Here is a 16,297-nt window from a genome sequence, read left to right as displayed (position 1 = left end):
TTTCTTTTCCTTCTTCCTACAGCCACAACAACAACAGCCACGCATGGGGATTGATGGGGGGCTGGCCTTACGGGGCTGGAATGGTGGGTCGGCGCCGTTTGCGGCGGGGGCTGGCCAGCCACCGAGTTTTCTCTGTTGTAGGCCGTCATTGCACCTGCCACCGCTTCGCTGGTGGACGATGGCTGTTGTTGCGGCACGCGTCTTTCTCTCCCTCTTCTTTTTCCCTCTTCTCTATTTTCTCTTCTGTCCGCGCGAGGCAGCGGAGGGGACTCAGCTACAGAGCCAGTAGCAGGCCCGTACATTTTCTTTTCCAATTCTTCCTACAGCCACAATAACAACATGCTGGGGATCGAGGTGGTGAAGGGTGGCTGTGCAGAACTCTTCGGCTACTTTGACTGTGTCATCCAGATTGGTGATGACACCATCCACCTCGTGTCTCAGCACATACATGTGATTTTTGATAATGCCTAGTTTCCTTCTGACCAAGCTTAGGTTACCGCCGCTCCTTAGGGCATATTCGTTTCTATCCACATTATGCTTCCTTATGTCGGACAATTTGCGCTTGTTGGTTACTCTTGTTAGCGCTGCCGGGTCTATCCTGTCGGTTGGTTTAGAGGCTTTTATGCTCTGGGGTTTCTTAGTGTGATGTCTGTATTTTTAGTTAGTTTACCGGTTTATTATCTAGCTGTCATACCACCTAGTTTTACTGCGCACTCAGCAATGATATCTCTGAAATTCCCATTCATTGCTTCTACACTAACCGCGTTTTCCGTGGTCAGAGCTGGTTTATATGGAGTCGCTACATGGGATCAGTGACCTCTACCTTCTACTGTCAGCGCCGTATCTAATTAGTCAAGGACAATGGAAACGGGGGGTAATTGTTCAAATCTCTGTGGAACCACCCACTCTTTGTAGGCACGATGGAGCATGGGGCATGAATGAAGCTTTATTCTATAAGGCGAGTGGTTATATCGGGAAGCATTTATATATCACAAAGGAGGTCACTCCCGGCCGGCTAAGGGCAAGTACATTACTGCATGTGCAGGGTCCTTCAAAATATGTGCGAACACGGCGAAGCGTGCCCGCGCTCCGTGAGCGTCAGCGCATCCGGCGCGGTCGCGCATCGAAACAATGTGGCGCATGCGCACGCTATGTGCGCATGCGAACGCTTCGAATATGTGCGAATATGCGAACATGTGCGAACGCTTCGCCGTGTTCGCACATATTTTGAAGGACCCTGTACATGAATGATAAGGTTGCTCCCGAACACGAAGTCATCTTTTAAGGGAGCGAAAGAAGGAAGGTTAAAGGAATAATAAACATTTATTGGCAGAAGCTGTGCTTGGAGCTGTTGTGAGTAGGCCTTTAGTTCAGGGTCTAGCTATTGGCTTCTGCTGACTGCTTTGCGATGGCAAGCAGGGCCTTCCGGTCTTTCATGGGTGAAGGTATATACGCTACCCAGCTTCCCCTCCCACTGCTCCAAGGCCGCATCAGACATCTTAAGGTGACTGGGTTTCTGTGGATTGTGGATATTGGTGTAAGTGGGGATGAGACCGCACAAAGGACATGCGTCTACGTATAGTATTGGGTGAAGGCGTGCGGAATGGTAGAGATTTAGCACGTGAGGGTCTGAATTCACCGGAGAATTCGAGGATAGGTGTTTATGGACCTTTTCACGAGCTTCGAAGGAATTGGCTTTTTGGGATGGGAGGTTGCGTGAGGGAACTTAATTGTCCAATCTTTCCGTGATGCGAAAACAACTGAATGTCCAGCATGGTATAGCACACTTCCGCTCCTTTTTGAAAAATGTCTATAGGAGCCTCTTGAGAGGGAATGTTTCCAGGTATGTGGGGTAGGGAGTGGATCGGAGGTAAAGACCAGAGCGAGGATGCCCCGCTCTATGTTCACGGGCTAGTGTATCAGCTCTGATGTTTCCAGCCAGGCCTTCGTGCTAAGGACCCGATGACAGTCTTGTTTGAGAGTATGCCGCACAAAATGGAGATTAAGCCTTCGGACCTGATCACTTATCTTGTGCAAGCACAGCAATGGTCCGTGAGTCGGTGAATATACATGAGCTCAATAGCAAGGCATAGCTCACTTCAGTGGTGAGGGTAGGTAGCGAACGCTTCCGTGGCTGGGAGGTCTGCTGATCGGAAGAAAGCGGCCAGGTATGGAGTGTTGGTACAACATCTGTGCAGTGACAAGGGAAAATAAATAAGAAATGAATGGCGTTTTTTTTTTTACATTCTTGTTCATTCTCGCTATGCTGATTATTTCTTTCAAGACGAGGAGGAGTCATGGTGGAGGGTTCCGGAATACTTTGGAGCCAACCTGCAGTCATCTGACGTGCACTAAGATTAATCAGTTTATTGGCGTTTTCTGGAGCCGACGATTAGACAAGAGACAATGATTCGTGTGTGACATGCGCTAGCGCACCTTTATTTCACCATCGCATCACACATCTGTCCCTTGTGAACAGAGAAAAAAATCAACAACAATAACAAGAGAAGAACGCGATTGCGTGCATAATTTATATAGGATATAGGCACACGTGAAATTCCCACACACACGGCACATTTGTTCGGCGGGAGAAATATAGATACACGAGGACGAGTGCGAAGAGTGGACAATGTTCGTAAGGAAGCTTGCGAAAGTCAGAAATTAAATGTTCATCGCTTGAAAGCAAGAAAACAGCGCGAGAATGTGCTTGGATTAGAGGTATGCACATATTGAAATTAGGGAGTTCTGGCGAACGGTTATTGCTTAATAACGTAGTGACATGCACGATTGCAACCTCGCGCTAAGTGACAGAGGTATTCATTCGTCACTGGTTGTTCCTAGCACAGTACTAGTGCATGCATCACAAAACGTTAATGTGCAATTACGTTGCTCAAAAACTCCCTATTAAATAAAAACCGTATGTACAAACATCACACAACGCTCACGCACAACGTGCACAACTTGGCACTGCAATCTAAAGCCGTCTCGCGCAGCGAGTGTGCGGGCTTTCTGACTTCTTTTTTGCATTTTTGTTCGTTTTCCCTCTGGAATTTTCACGCATGTTGGTAAATATACACCGCAAAAACCTGTCGAACCTGCGACTAGGCTAGTTCGCTCTCCCTTTTCTTCAATCCAGCTTCAATGCATATCTGCTTATCATATCAATGCATATCTGATTATCATGTTTATCATATCACATCTCAAATGCCACGCCACAAATGTAGCCGTTTCACAAATGCACACCTTTATGAAGGCGAAAGCCGTCAATGGTTCATGCTGTCGTGGACAAAATGTGTCCCACTTTTGCGGCGGCTCTGATTGGCCGAGGCGGGATGACGTCATAGAGGTCTCGACCAATCCCAGAGCACCATCACAGTATGCGCGAATGCGTGCCTTTATGGCCATATGGCAATAAGTAATAAATTACAAATTAATTACTTAATAATTAATTAGTTACTAATTAAGTAATTAATGCAATAACTGATATAATGACAACCTAATTGCTAAATTAGGTAATTAATTACCTGCTTAATGACTAATTGCTTAATCGCCTAATTAATTAGCTAATAACTAAATAATTTAGAGCCAGTTGCGTAGCAGAATGCGACACTCAGGCTTTCGCCTTTCACTACTTTAGCTGCTAAAGTCCCTCAATTTTTTTCCTGATTTTCGGATTTTGCGCTACGCGTAAAGTAATGATTCCACACGGCAATGTTCGTGCTATTCCCTATTTCTCGGCTGCCGCTAATGTGACACTGTGATGCGGGGCTTGAGGAAGACATGAAGATAGTAACGGTGTGTTCCGCACACGTAGGTTCGTAGGGGACGCCACTGCCGAAGTATGCCCGAAAGCACCCCATGACCGAGCCCAAGAAATTTAAATAAAAATGCCCTATAGGACACCTACGATGCCAGTAAGTCATCAGCAAGTGCGGTAATTCCTTCATGACATAAAGTGCAGTCTCACCACTTGGACAATAAATAAGCCTACGCATTCACTCACAAGTCTAGACTTGCATCATCTAACAAGCAGACAGCCTAACTTTTCGCGAAATGTGGTGTACATAAATAGAGAAACGGCGACCGCGTAGGCGGTCACCGCGTGTGTGCATGAAGACGACTCGCAATACGCACTCGATGGTTACAGTGTCCATGAGGAAGAATGGCTGGCGAAGTGCTAAAAGAGCAGGAGAAGAGGGTCGAGCGGTGGGAAAGACATCGTTAACAAAAAATAAACAGAAATAAAAGGAAACTCTAAACTATAACTTGTGTCCCACAGAGCGTCAGTGGCAGGTGCAGTGGCTGGGCGGGCAGTATCCCCTGTGACAGTTGTCCCAACACCACTTGTCAAGTCCTGGGACCCTCTTCCACAATCCAACGCCCTTACACCCTCCGATGACTTCCTTGGCACCGGTGGGCTTGTAGGACGGACCGCCTCCTTTCACGAAGGATGGCTTGTTCTTGGTCTCCTTTGGCGGCGCGGCCGTCCACTTGTTCTTCGGCGAATACCTCTTGGGGATCATGGTCCGCGGGTATTCGGTCGTCGTCTTTTCGGTTACTTCCTCGGTGTAACCCTGGGTCGCGGCACCGTCACTGCCACCATGGTGGCCATGGCCTCCATCCTCGGATCCACCTTCGTACTCTGGTTTGCCAGGGTAGACTGGCCTGGGTTCGACGGGTCCGGGAACCGGCTTGGTGGGGCCTTCAACCTCGTGGTATGGGCGGCGAGTGGGCACAGTCTTCCAAGGGTAGCCGCGGTGGGGCGGCTGCTTCTTGGGAGTGACAGGAACCTTGGGGCCTCCCTTTACCCACCAGGGCACCTGGGGAGTCACGGGCCGCTTCGTGACTGGTGGACGGGGTACTGCAGGTACTTCACCGGCACCGACGTCGAATCCACCTTCTCCGCCCTCTTGCTCCACGAGGTCGTCTTTGATGGCGATGTCAGCGCAGCCTCGGAACGTCTCTTGAGGACCACATCCAACAGCGCTGGATCCGTTTTCACAGCGACCCCAATTGTTGCCTGTCGAAAATAAAATATGTTGAAAATATTTCTGATCTCCTCGACACTGTCTCAACGCATTCCAGCGTAGCGTATACCTGTTCGTCAAGTGATTATATTTATGGCCGCCAGCTTTGCTGGTCGAATTTTTTTTTTTTGTAGCAAGAAATCTTAAGGCATTTGCTGACACGCTTACATGTGGTCCACGTCACAAGCGTTATCCATGGATTCCGCTGTCATAAAAATCCTATTTAATGGCTTTCAAGTGACCCTTTTAAGGGTATTTTTCTGCTGTCCCTCTGCGTGCAGTGTTATTTTTGTCAGACTAAGCTTAGAATATGAACTTTCAACATATGGTCTATTTTCAAATGGCACAGTTCACCAGAAAACGGCATGCCAATTGCAAAATAGATAAGTGTTAGAGTATGTATGTGTCTTGTCACAGGAATCGCGCTACACAATATTTCTCACCGGCAGTGTATGACCACTGGAGGACGCACTGGCTACAGGTCATGTCGTCAGGCAGCTTGAGTCGCAGGTTGAAGTCGCGCTTGCGACCGTCGATCATGTAGCGCGTGCTTCCGCTCGGGTCGTCGGCCATGGTCAGCGGGTGCTTGGCCATGCATTCGTCGGTGGCCGCCACCTTGGGGTTATTCACAGGGCACAGCCGAAACTCGAAGTAGCCGCGATGGTTGGCGGTCAGCTGAACCGAGGCCTTCATCACCTGCGAACGAATAAAGGAGGAGACCGTGAAGATTCAATCTCCAACTGTACGTGTCACATCCTTTCTTTCGTGTCACATGACCCCAAATTTCTTTCAATAGCCATCAAGACGGCTGTAGCCGGATGTTGATAGTCTAAACAGCTAAGGTTTTGCTGATATACTGCCTGGTCTTGACAGGCTTAGACAGGCTTCGACAAGCCTGTTAGGTGACGACCTTGTGAGGGGGCCCGTACAACTATCATCAACTATCTCCAAAGCCGGTGACATAGCGAAATGCGGTAAAGCTTTTGTTTTAATAACATATTTAGCCTTGTCCGTTTTATCATTTTCGGATCACAGCCACTATGGCGTTTTGTTTTGGTTCATTGTCCGTGTTTACGTCGCCTACATCCCTCATAATGCCTTAATAATAGGACATTCTCATAGTATGCCAGAGTACAGAAAACGTGCTGGTGTTCGCGAGGTAACGCTACGGCAGCGACGTACCTCGCCCCTCTTGTAGCGCCGTACTATGATGCCCTTGGCGTACTTTCCCCCGGCCTCGTTGTTACGGGGCTGCGGCTGATGCCAGGGGTCACCGCACACACCGCACTTGCCGCCGTTTTGCTGCCAGTGTACCTGGGAAAGGGAAAAGGAAAAACATAATGTGTAAAGTGCTTGTTATCCACATTACGGCAGAAGAGTAAGTGCATATGAAACCTCTTATGTTGTTTCGTCCACGCTCTCCAAACAGACCGTAGACTTAATTTGGGAAGGCAGAAGCCCGGGTAACTCACTCTGCATTTGTAATAATATATGCATTGCATGTCAGACATCGCTTTAATTAATTCTATGCTCGCAATGAGAAACGGAAGTAAACACGCCCCTATTATTATGGACACATGGAGTTTGGGTTATTGGCAAAGTCAAAAGCGAAAATGACGTTCCGGGTCTCGTATACGGGGTCCTCGTTCACAATAAAACTGTCTCGAAAAACGAGAAGGCTTATACGCTTCAGGACCGTCTGTGATCTTTTCCCGTAGATATGCTGAAGCGTATCCCTATTCTTGTTCAGCGTGTTAGCCCGGCCGTCATCTGAATGATTAGGGGCGCCAAATGTAGTCTTGCCGAAGAGTTTCTGTTGCCAAGATGGCCGTTCATCTCAGCCTATCTCGTGGTGGGTGTCCAATGTTTGTTTTCAAATTTCGGAGTGTTGCTTCAGCAGCTTTCAGAATTTGCAATACTTTGCAGCTTTTGTGATCTTTATCTTCCTCTTTAGTGTCATCTGCATGCAATTTCACCGCTCTAACCCAGGCTGCTTGCTCCTCCTTATATCCTCTCCCTCTCCTGCCAGCATACGGATTCTGCCGTCATTTTATGGCACACCTCTTGCTTCCGCGACTCATTAGGTTTTCTTTTTAAGTCCACGTTGTGTCATGTGGCAGTAGAAATGCTGTAAGGTATTCTTACCGAGTAGCCTCCGCAGAAGAGTTCGTTGTCGTTGTAGTTGGGCGGTGTTTTGAAGCCGAACCTCCACATGGAAGACCTGGATGGTGGCTCCATGAGCCTACCGTGGCCCGCCGCAGGACTGCCGTTCCAGGCGAGGCATGCCAGGAGCGCAAAGGCTAGCACAGGTAGGCTAAATATCCACGATGACTGTGCCATTGTGCTCTGCGAATGCGAGAAATTAAAAAAAAAAAAGAGAGAGAGAGAAAACTATGAGACAGGTTTGTTGACGCGTCTCGATGCATACTGATTGAGGTGGTGTTTTGAATTTACTCGGTATATGCTACAGGAAACTTCACCAAGGTAGATATATATATATATATATATATATATATATATATATATATATATATATATATATTGTATATATTGTATATATACCTTGACTTCACCAGGACCGGTATTACAGGCAGTGCACGAGCGCAAACTGAACGCTTTTACGTCACCTGATACACACTTCCGGTTTGTAGTTTTGCCGAAAGAAAGAGGGGGTGCGGTGACCTAAAAGCGTTCAGTTCCGAGGCTTTGAGCGGAAGAGCTTCCAACCGATCACAGAGCGTTCCGAACTGAACGCAAACTGAACATAGTTCTGTAATACCCACCCACTATTTTTTAAATGCTATGCTCGTGGTTATTTGAATTTAATTAAGAATTTTAGCTCGAACATTTATTGTACCGCGTCCAAATTTTTAATTGGCACATGACGTATACTATCGGGGAGAAAGGAGTCTCGACTACGCTGTGAGCCGGAACCAAAACCGTTAGGCCAGTGAACCACTGGTCACTCCGGCGCTCCCTTGTGTAAGGGAAAGTCGCACTCCCGTGTTCTAATGCGCTCGGTTTGGTTTGGTTTGGTTTGTGGGGATTAACGTCCCAAAGCAACTTCAGGCTATGAGAGACGCCGTAGTGGAGGACTCCGGAAATTTCGACCACCTGGGGTTCTTTAACGTGCACTGACATCGCAAAGCACACGGGCGCCTTGCTTTTCGCCTCCATCGAAAAGCGGCCGCCGAGGCCGGGATGTGATGCAAGGTGGTCGTTTGCACAGCTGCTACCTGTACGCCCAGGATGCTCATGCGCACCTCCTAGAAGCGTTTGCTTACTGTCTCCATGATAAGCTTTAGTGTTGCCTTCTTTAACAGTCCACATCTCGGCCCTGGTCTCACGATCAGCCTCGGGGCCGGTACTCTTTTTTTTTTCTCATTATTATCGACAAGCATATCCGTGAAATTCTTAGTGTCTAAGTATTCGAAGCCATTGAACTTGAACGAGTAGGGACCGAGAGATGAGCGTTCCCAATTACACAGTACAACCGACCATCGACCGCAAGTGGGCATAACGACGGCCGAGGAAAAGGAGGTGGGAAGGAGATGGGAGGACCGACAGTGTAAAAACATTGCCCAGGAAACCGGTCTATAGTGCATAGTAGGTGCCCCTTCGTCATCATCATCATCATCTCGCAGAATCCTTACGTGTACGCTAGTTCCCTCCTTTTTCTTTTTTTTTCCCTTTCGGCAGCTCCCAGCGAGTAATTTGATCGCCCCTCACTCCTTTCGGCCGTGCGCGATGATGTTGCTCCATTCGTCACCATTATGGCGCGTCCCCCGGCAACCACTTTCATTCCGAATGTCCGCGCTTCGCTGTTCCTCCGGCAGGGACACACTCGTTTGTCCTAGGCTGTGTTTATAATCTTTCTCTGCCTTGCAATCGCTCTCTTGCTTCTTCTTCCGCGTTCGGTCACGTGATTGCGCGCACTTTCTCTCCTTTTTTTTCTTGTTGTTGCTTACGATCTCGCAAGCAATAAGCGAGCGCTCGCGTGCATTCGCGTACTAATAGGCCGCCGCGAGAAGATAGGGTGCAATTATGTTCCGCGCTACACGAATTATGAGCGTTCCGTTTCGTGCGTGCATTACGTATGTGTAGCGCGCGCGTACAGTGCCTCCGTGGGCGTGACGAACGTAATCTGCGCGGCCACTGTGTTTGGGGTGTACGTTCGTGCGTGCGTGCACATCGCCGCGGGGTCTTGCTTGTACGACGTTCTTCCGCGTGGCGAATGAGACCGAGAGTGAGCATGAAGCAGGATGCATGCACTTGAACTTGAACGGTCATGGCGACTGCTGCTTCTGATCACTGAGGCTGTAGTTAGTGAGGCCAACCTCTAATGCGCCCTGACGATCGCTTACTGAATTTCGTTAGGTGTACACCTGTGCTGCGATGCCGCCGGACGATATGTTTATCTTACGCGATCTTAGTTCGGCACCCCTCCGGCGACGTATTCGCCGCCACCCAATCGCTTTCGCCCGCATGGTTTCTAACGCGCATTCATGCGTTTAGCCTAGGAAATAGATGAGCTCTGGAAGATGCGAGTGTGCAGGTATATAGACGGGATGAAAAAGCGTAGCGAAGACTCGAGTCGTTTAACATGCGTGCTGTGCGTACGAGAGAGTCTCGTGACTCTGCGATGAGCGTCTGCCGAATACATCCGACTCTGTTCTGGGAACGTCAAAGAGCTTCCGCCTCTGCACTTAGTCAAATGACTCGCTGGGTGGCATCGCAGTTGCAATTTCTCTCCATCCTCCTCTTGATAGACTCCGTCTCATGTTCTACGTTTCTTCGACTGTGGCCGCAGAGGGAACGTAGACCCGATTAGATTAATGTTCGGGTGGCCGTGTTATTCCGTGCTAGCTTTCCGTTTTTCATGACGGTGAGAACTCATCAGAACCTTCCTTCAGATGGCATATCTCCTAGTGATGCTTGCCCACAGTGTGTTGCTGCGCATACCCGGCAGAGATTAGTATGCAGCGACAACGTTAGAGGTCGCGCAAGGCGTACGTTTGGTGGTACATTTTGTCAGCAAGGCATCCGTGTTCGTTCCCCTGGTCGCGTAAAATGGCGCTGTTTGGTGTTCGTTGAACCCAGATTTGGCACTTGATGGCAGCTTCCACGCAATAAAGGAATGCAGTCGGTTTGCATGAAGTGGAACCGCTCTTATGTCGAGAGGTAGGAAGAGCGTGAAAACCGATCCTTGTTTGCTACCGGAGGTGCCTACGGTAACAAAGATGTGGGCTCGGAGACCTGCTTTGTGGAAATGCGCAATGTAAGGTCAGAAATAAAACTGCGAGAAGTGACGTACATGTTGGCTGAAGAATTATGTGCTTCTTTAATTTACATGGGTGCCACAGCTTCTATAAAAAGCATAAACCAACGCTGACGCAAAAAGCGCGCATTATGCCCTTCTGATTTACATTTTCGCCCGCAGGACAGATTTAACTCCGTATCACTCACTGTTAGTGTTCGAGTTAAGAGCTTTGCTCGTTAGATAGATCGGGGGGCATATCTGACCTGCCAGTTCGAGTCACTAATTCGGGCTCCATAGCCTTTGAGCAAATGGCCAAATAAGGCAATGAAGCAGGCTTTTGTGCTCCTAATGTGCTCATCCTAGGGCTCTAGCCTCGTGGTTTTCTAAATGAGCGGTCTGCAGCAAACCTATAGCTATAATGTGGAACCCCTCCGTACTACTATTTTTACTAATAATTGATCGCGTTCACTATGAATGGCTCGCAACGACGTCATAGTTGTCATGTTAGTGCACGTAAAGACACGATCAATCAATGAGTTCATCTAACCCGTTTACCGTCACAGGTTCTGAAGTGCGTTGTAGGTGAATTACGTATTTGCTGCTATTACGAAACGTGACGTTACTTACACCTATGTCGTGCAAGCATGAGCTTCTCAGCTTGGCGGACAGAACAAGACTCCCTTGGTTTCGACTGCGTTTATATCAAGGTACTTGCACTTTCGCTTCTTTTGGAGATGTATGTCATCTCCAACTGACGCTACGAAGTAACGGAAGCACTTTATTCTTTTTGCGTGTACGTAGATGTGTTTCATTTTGATATATATATTTTGCCCTGTGTGGTATGGCTTACATAAATTTCCCTTTCCGGGGAAGAGTCGTCCATTTCAACTTTACTTTTTTTTTTTCATCTTTTTTTCTCTCAGTATACCCACCTTCTCTCCACACGGCTGTGGATGTTTCTATTTCGGCGTACGCTACTCTTAACTTCCATATTTTCACTCCTTTTGTGCCCCTGCATATAAACTAGCTTTTATTCGGCGTTTTCCCTTTTTTTCTTTCACTTGGAGCTCGTTATCAAATACCGCGTCACAGCTTGTCGTAACCCAACACAAATGAGACCACGGGACAACTCGCGCTCTCTGTCGACTCCCGGTCGCCGCATCATAGAGCTCAATTGTTATGTAGAGCACCTCAAGAAAAAAAAAAAAAGAGTAAGGCGGAGCTGAAAGTGCGCAGAGGAACAAAAAAACACATATACAACAACGGCAACTGCAACGTCAAAACGGTTGGAAACAAAAAGACGCTGCGACAACACCGAGACACAACCGGCTGCAACTAAATCCGTGCTTGCCGACTGCGCCGGATTCATCCTCTCTGTTTTATGCGTATATAGGAAGCTCTGTACCATGGCTTTTTCCGCTGCCTTTTGTCGGCTGTCTCCGCCTTGCCACATACCCTGTTGTCTCTAGTTCTTTCCTGTTTTCTTGTTTCTGAAAGAGCACCGGAGCCACGAACATTTGCGATCCTGACCTGCCCGCTGCTGTTTCCAGCATGCCGTGAGAAAGAGGCCTCGGTCCCGTTCAGCATGCCGTCTCCCCGGTCAAACACTGCCCCTGCGTCCACAAGTAGGGTGCCATCGCATTCGCCTCGAGTTCACGGATTTGTATTTATGGCTACCACCTGCCGTGTTATCTTTTGAATGGCGATCACGGTCCTCCAGGCCTGATGCATAAGCCTTCGTCGACTGAGACAGAGAAGGAAGACTTTGCATGTGGCCGCTGTGTTAACAGCCGTATTTTGAGGCGTTATCTGTCAATTGTTCGGTTAGTCAAACTGAAGCGATCCTTAATTGTATGACCCTATCTGATAGCAAAGCGTCACCGAATGTGTAATGCACTCTGCAGGGACGCCGACCTTCGGTAGCGCTTAGCGCTTCGCGAAGCTGTTGACTTGACGCGCATTAAGATTACACAAAATATAGGGCACGCGGAGACACTTATATCTTGCTCTTCGTGAACAGTGGAAGACGATGGTTAAGAACGTAAAATTGTTACGACAAGCTATCAGGTAGGCATCCAGCGAAGAAACAAGCGACTTTGCCGATTCAGGGCTTAACAAATCGCTGACTGGAATTGCACACACTGCATCGCGCGATCTTTGCAACGCGTACTTTCCAGGCAATAGTATGACTCCCCGTACGGATGGCTGGAAAGAGTGCTAAAATTATAGTTGGGTGTAACTTTCTTTTGCAAACTGTCCTCGCAATACGTACTTAATATGCGGAAATATTGCACGCCCCAAAGGAGTTAGCAAGCATCTGGTAGTGAATCCAATGCCAGGCGAACTGAATAGCTTTCTTCCGCTGTAACTATACCAAGGCCTGGTCTATGATGTGTCAAGCTTTCCGCATTGTGAGGTTATAAGATGCATTGTTCTTCCTTCCGCCCGTGAATACCAAACCGACTATCTTTTATTCTGCGCGAAGGCTCTTGTGATAAGTCACCGCGGTATAGAGTTAAACAGCATTCTGAATATCACTACCTTGAAAAAAAAAAAGAAAAGAAAAAAGCAGACCCTGAAGCAGCAGAAAAAAAAAAAGAACTTAACAAAACAGCAGCCCCTTTCACTCAGTACAGGTCCACACTAAAGTCAAACAAGTTCAACAACCCATATGCAGCTTACTCGTCTCAATAGCACCAGGCAAACCGGGAATGCAAAATGTTCGACATGTTGCACCCTAGCGACCACCAGCGTAGTTTTCGCTTCACTCTCCTGAGCGCGCGAAGCACATTACGTGCTGGCCTATACATAAAATGCCAGATTCCAAGCAAACGTCCCTACAAAAAAGGTCACTGACTCGTCAGTAATCATCGATCACCGTATATGCACCTCGGCAGCTTACATCTAGCAGTTTTCGAACGCTTACTTGCACGCTTCGCTTGCGTAGTTTTGTTTCTTTGGGCCTCTCTGTACTGAAGGTAAACGCCCGCTTCATGGTGTTGCCGCAAAGCTACTACGAGACCACTTCGTTGAGAGAGAAATAAAAAGAGAGGGGTGGCGGAGAGCGCGAGGTGAAGCCTGCGGCTTTTTGCCGCCTTGCGTGAGCATTAGAATCATTACAGGCGGTGCCCTGCTTCCGTGAAAAGGCTGAAAGTGATTTAGGAGCCTCTAATGACGATGTCGGGAAAAGCGAGTGTCGATCACTTCAGATACCGCGCGGCGTGGTTCAACTAAAAAAATGGTACAGAGCTGCAATCGGGACGCATTATCATTTTATATTAGAGTTGCGTGTATGTTCGAATTGGCCTAAGAGCAGAAGTAATAAAAAATTTGGATCAACTTAACTCGCGCGGTTGCGGAAGTTTGAAACTGGAATGTATACATGGCGCCGACTTAGTAAAGCTGGAATTCGCGCCGCTTTTAACACTAACTGACGACTTTTGTGCTGTTTTGCTGAGACGGGTGCTATTGACAGTCCCCTCCCGGCAACTAAGAGCGCGTAGTATTCATTCTTATGGACCCAACAGACATTGCCAAGATTTACCCCGTTCCCCTTCCTAAGCACCACACACGCACACACACCATCTCTACATCTCCAAACAGTTTAAATATTAGAAAGCGTCAGGCCGAACACTTAAATCTCCCGTTGCTAACGCGATAACTTGAGCTAAAATAGAAAATCAGGTTCATCGTACCAAGGCAACACAGAGGAGCGTGAACTGAAACTGCCTAGCGCAGCCTTTGTTAAGCGTCGTTTCATAGACTACGTAAAAAGTGCTTCAAATATTAAAAACAAATACTATGGGTGCTTATACATGTATACCGGCGACGTACATTACTCATTCAGGAATAATGAATTCCGCTTCAGGTCTCACAAATAATTTCAGAACACAAGACCACTCACAAAAAGTTTCTTCACTTCGTAATGGCGCTGCATGGTATTGAGGGATGGATATTATGGGTCGCAGAAGGGAGCGTTCACTACAGCATTCAGGCCAAGAGTCTATGCTTGGAGAAATTTATATCTCCTCAAATTTTTGTGTTCTGAAAACATTCGTGGGCACCTTTCCATATTGGCAGACTCATAGGTCATGAAATTAGCTTTGATTTACACCCACTCGCATCCCCACAGACTCGTGTCAGGGCTGTGCTTTGACGGTAATTGAGCGCAATGAAGCAAGCCCACCAAAGCGCCTGACTGACCGTAGGGGGTGAAACCAAACAGGCTACACACGGCAAAAAGCAAGCAACTCACCTCTGAAGACTGCGCCTCTAGTTCTGCAATGCGGTCCTCTCAACGGTAGCTAGCAGACGCGTAAACACTACAGATAGACACAATCAAAACTGGGGAGCTGTGCCAAGGGTCGGCGCTGTTCGCGCTGCGCGTGTGTCTGGCAAGGACGCGCGTGTGTCGATATCCACGCTGGTGCTTCCCTCTTCACACCTTTCGGTGACGTCGTTGCCCAGCCAACATCCTGAGGGCGGGGCTGGCGTCCGCAGCCGAGTAACGCGCGGCATAACACACACAACGGTGCGGAGCGCAGGCCGGCACGCGTCATAGCCCGCCGAATAGTGCTGCGGATGTCCTCGTCAAACGTCCAAAGTTCGCGCCGTCTTTACGACCTCGCCTCAGAAATAAAGCGTCACACGAACGATCCCATCACCCTCTCCCCTCTTTTCTTTTATTCCCTTCCGCCTTGCCCCTTTGCGTGCCGTGAGGATATTTACGCTCGTTCTCACTCCCCTCTGAGTCTCACTGTCGCGAAGTTTCCGTATTCGCTCGAATACACCAACTGTTAAGTCTGCGGGTTCTTGTACGTTCAGAGTGTCTTATGATCGTGCAACTAAGGTATATAGCCCAACAGTTGCTTCTCAACTAAATACAAGACCATCATTATCCCCATTTGTTTGGATTTCCAAAACTAGAGTCTTTACTTGGATGTTCACTGGTTAAAATTTAATTTCGGGCGTTGATAAAAAGATTACGACCGGAGAGGCGCCATAATGGAAAACGTTGAATACTTAACGACCTATTCGACAGATGAAGTCCTTTAACGCAGCAGGTTGAAGGCCCCTTTTGGCAGAAAGTCCGACGTTAGCATTAGTGGTGTTGGCGTTCTGAGCGACAAATCGCGAGAATGCTTCTGGCAGGTGACGGTAGAAGACATTACGGACGTTTGTTTGTCGCCGGGTTTTGCACGTCACGAGACCACATGACGGACACTGGTTTGTCGCCGGGTTGTGCACGTCACGAGACCACATGACAGACACTGGTTTGTCGCCGGGTTGTGCACGTCACGAGACCTCATGACGGACATTGGTTTGTCGCCGGGTTGTGCACGTCACGAGACCTCATGACGGACATTGGTTTGTCGCCGGGTTGTGCACGTCACGAGACCACATGACGGACACTGGTTTGTCGCCGGGTTGTGCACGTCACGAGACCACATGACAGACATTGGTTGGTCGCCGGGTTGTGCACGTCACGAGACCACATGACATGGCTGAGCTGGCAGGAGCTGCCAACTCGAGCAGCTCCTCTGAGATGGGAGCAAAGGTGCGTGGAATGGGGATCGAACTCAGGACCGTTGCACATAATACGGTGTCATTTTTCTTAACCTACAACAGCTGCACTAGTGTAGCAAAGCATCATCGGAGCACCATTAACCTATACCGGTGTAGCCGGTGGAGGTTAAAACAATGGTTCTATTGTTGTAGCCCACGACTGTATGCAAGATAATAGAGACACAAATTAAAAAATTTAGGGATTATGCGAGTAGCGGAGTGCATGTACATCAACATATACGTCAACGAAGATATAAAATGAAAGCCACAGACCGGCGCCTTTAACGCTATTGTGGCACTCTTAAGGGCTATATAGTGCCCACCAGATTTTACACAATAAGGCAGTGTGTGGCCTATGCTCGAGGAAATACGGTGCCTTCTAGAGGTTTCCGCCAGGATTCGTTCTTTGGCCTCTCGCACTTACGGCAACTTCCATTCCTTTCTC

The 16,297-nt window shown here is 48.2% G+C and overlaps 1 protein-coding gene across 1 annotated transcript in view; it reads right to left on the bottom strand.

Annotated features, from left to right (window-relative positions):
- Positions 1-2,410: 2,410 nt before the first annotated feature.
- LOC146176061 (uncharacterized) overlaps positions 2,411-16,297 on the bottom strand; it is a 32,081-nt gene continuing 18,194 nt past the window's right edge. The window contains exons 2-5 of the mRNA XM_084582387.1: positions 7,173-7,373; positions 6,210-6,341; positions 5,471-5,723; positions 2,411-5,020 (exon numbers count right to left, since the gene is read on the bottom strand). Coding sequence (XP_084438513.1) covers positions 4,284-5,020; positions 5,471-5,723; positions 6,210-6,341; positions 7,173-7,367 — 1,317 coding nt within the window. The 5' untranslated portion in view covers positions 7,368-7,373 and the 3' untranslated portion in view covers positions 2,411-4,283. The remainder of the gene's footprint in view (positions 5,021-5,470; positions 5,724-6,209; positions 6,342-7,172; positions 7,374-16,297) is intronic.

The sequence above is a fragment of the Amblyomma maculatum genome, chromosome 10 (genome assembly GCF_055883805.1).
Source record: "Amblyomma maculatum isolate TAMU_Amacu chromosome 10, ASM5588380v1, whole genome shotgun sequence".
Taxonomy (NCBI): Eukaryota; Metazoa; Arthropoda; class Arachnida; order Ixodida; family Ixodidae; genus Amblyomma; species Amblyomma maculatum.
Note: the sequence above shows the minus strand (reverse complement) of the source record. Positions and strands in the feature narration are given on the sequence as shown.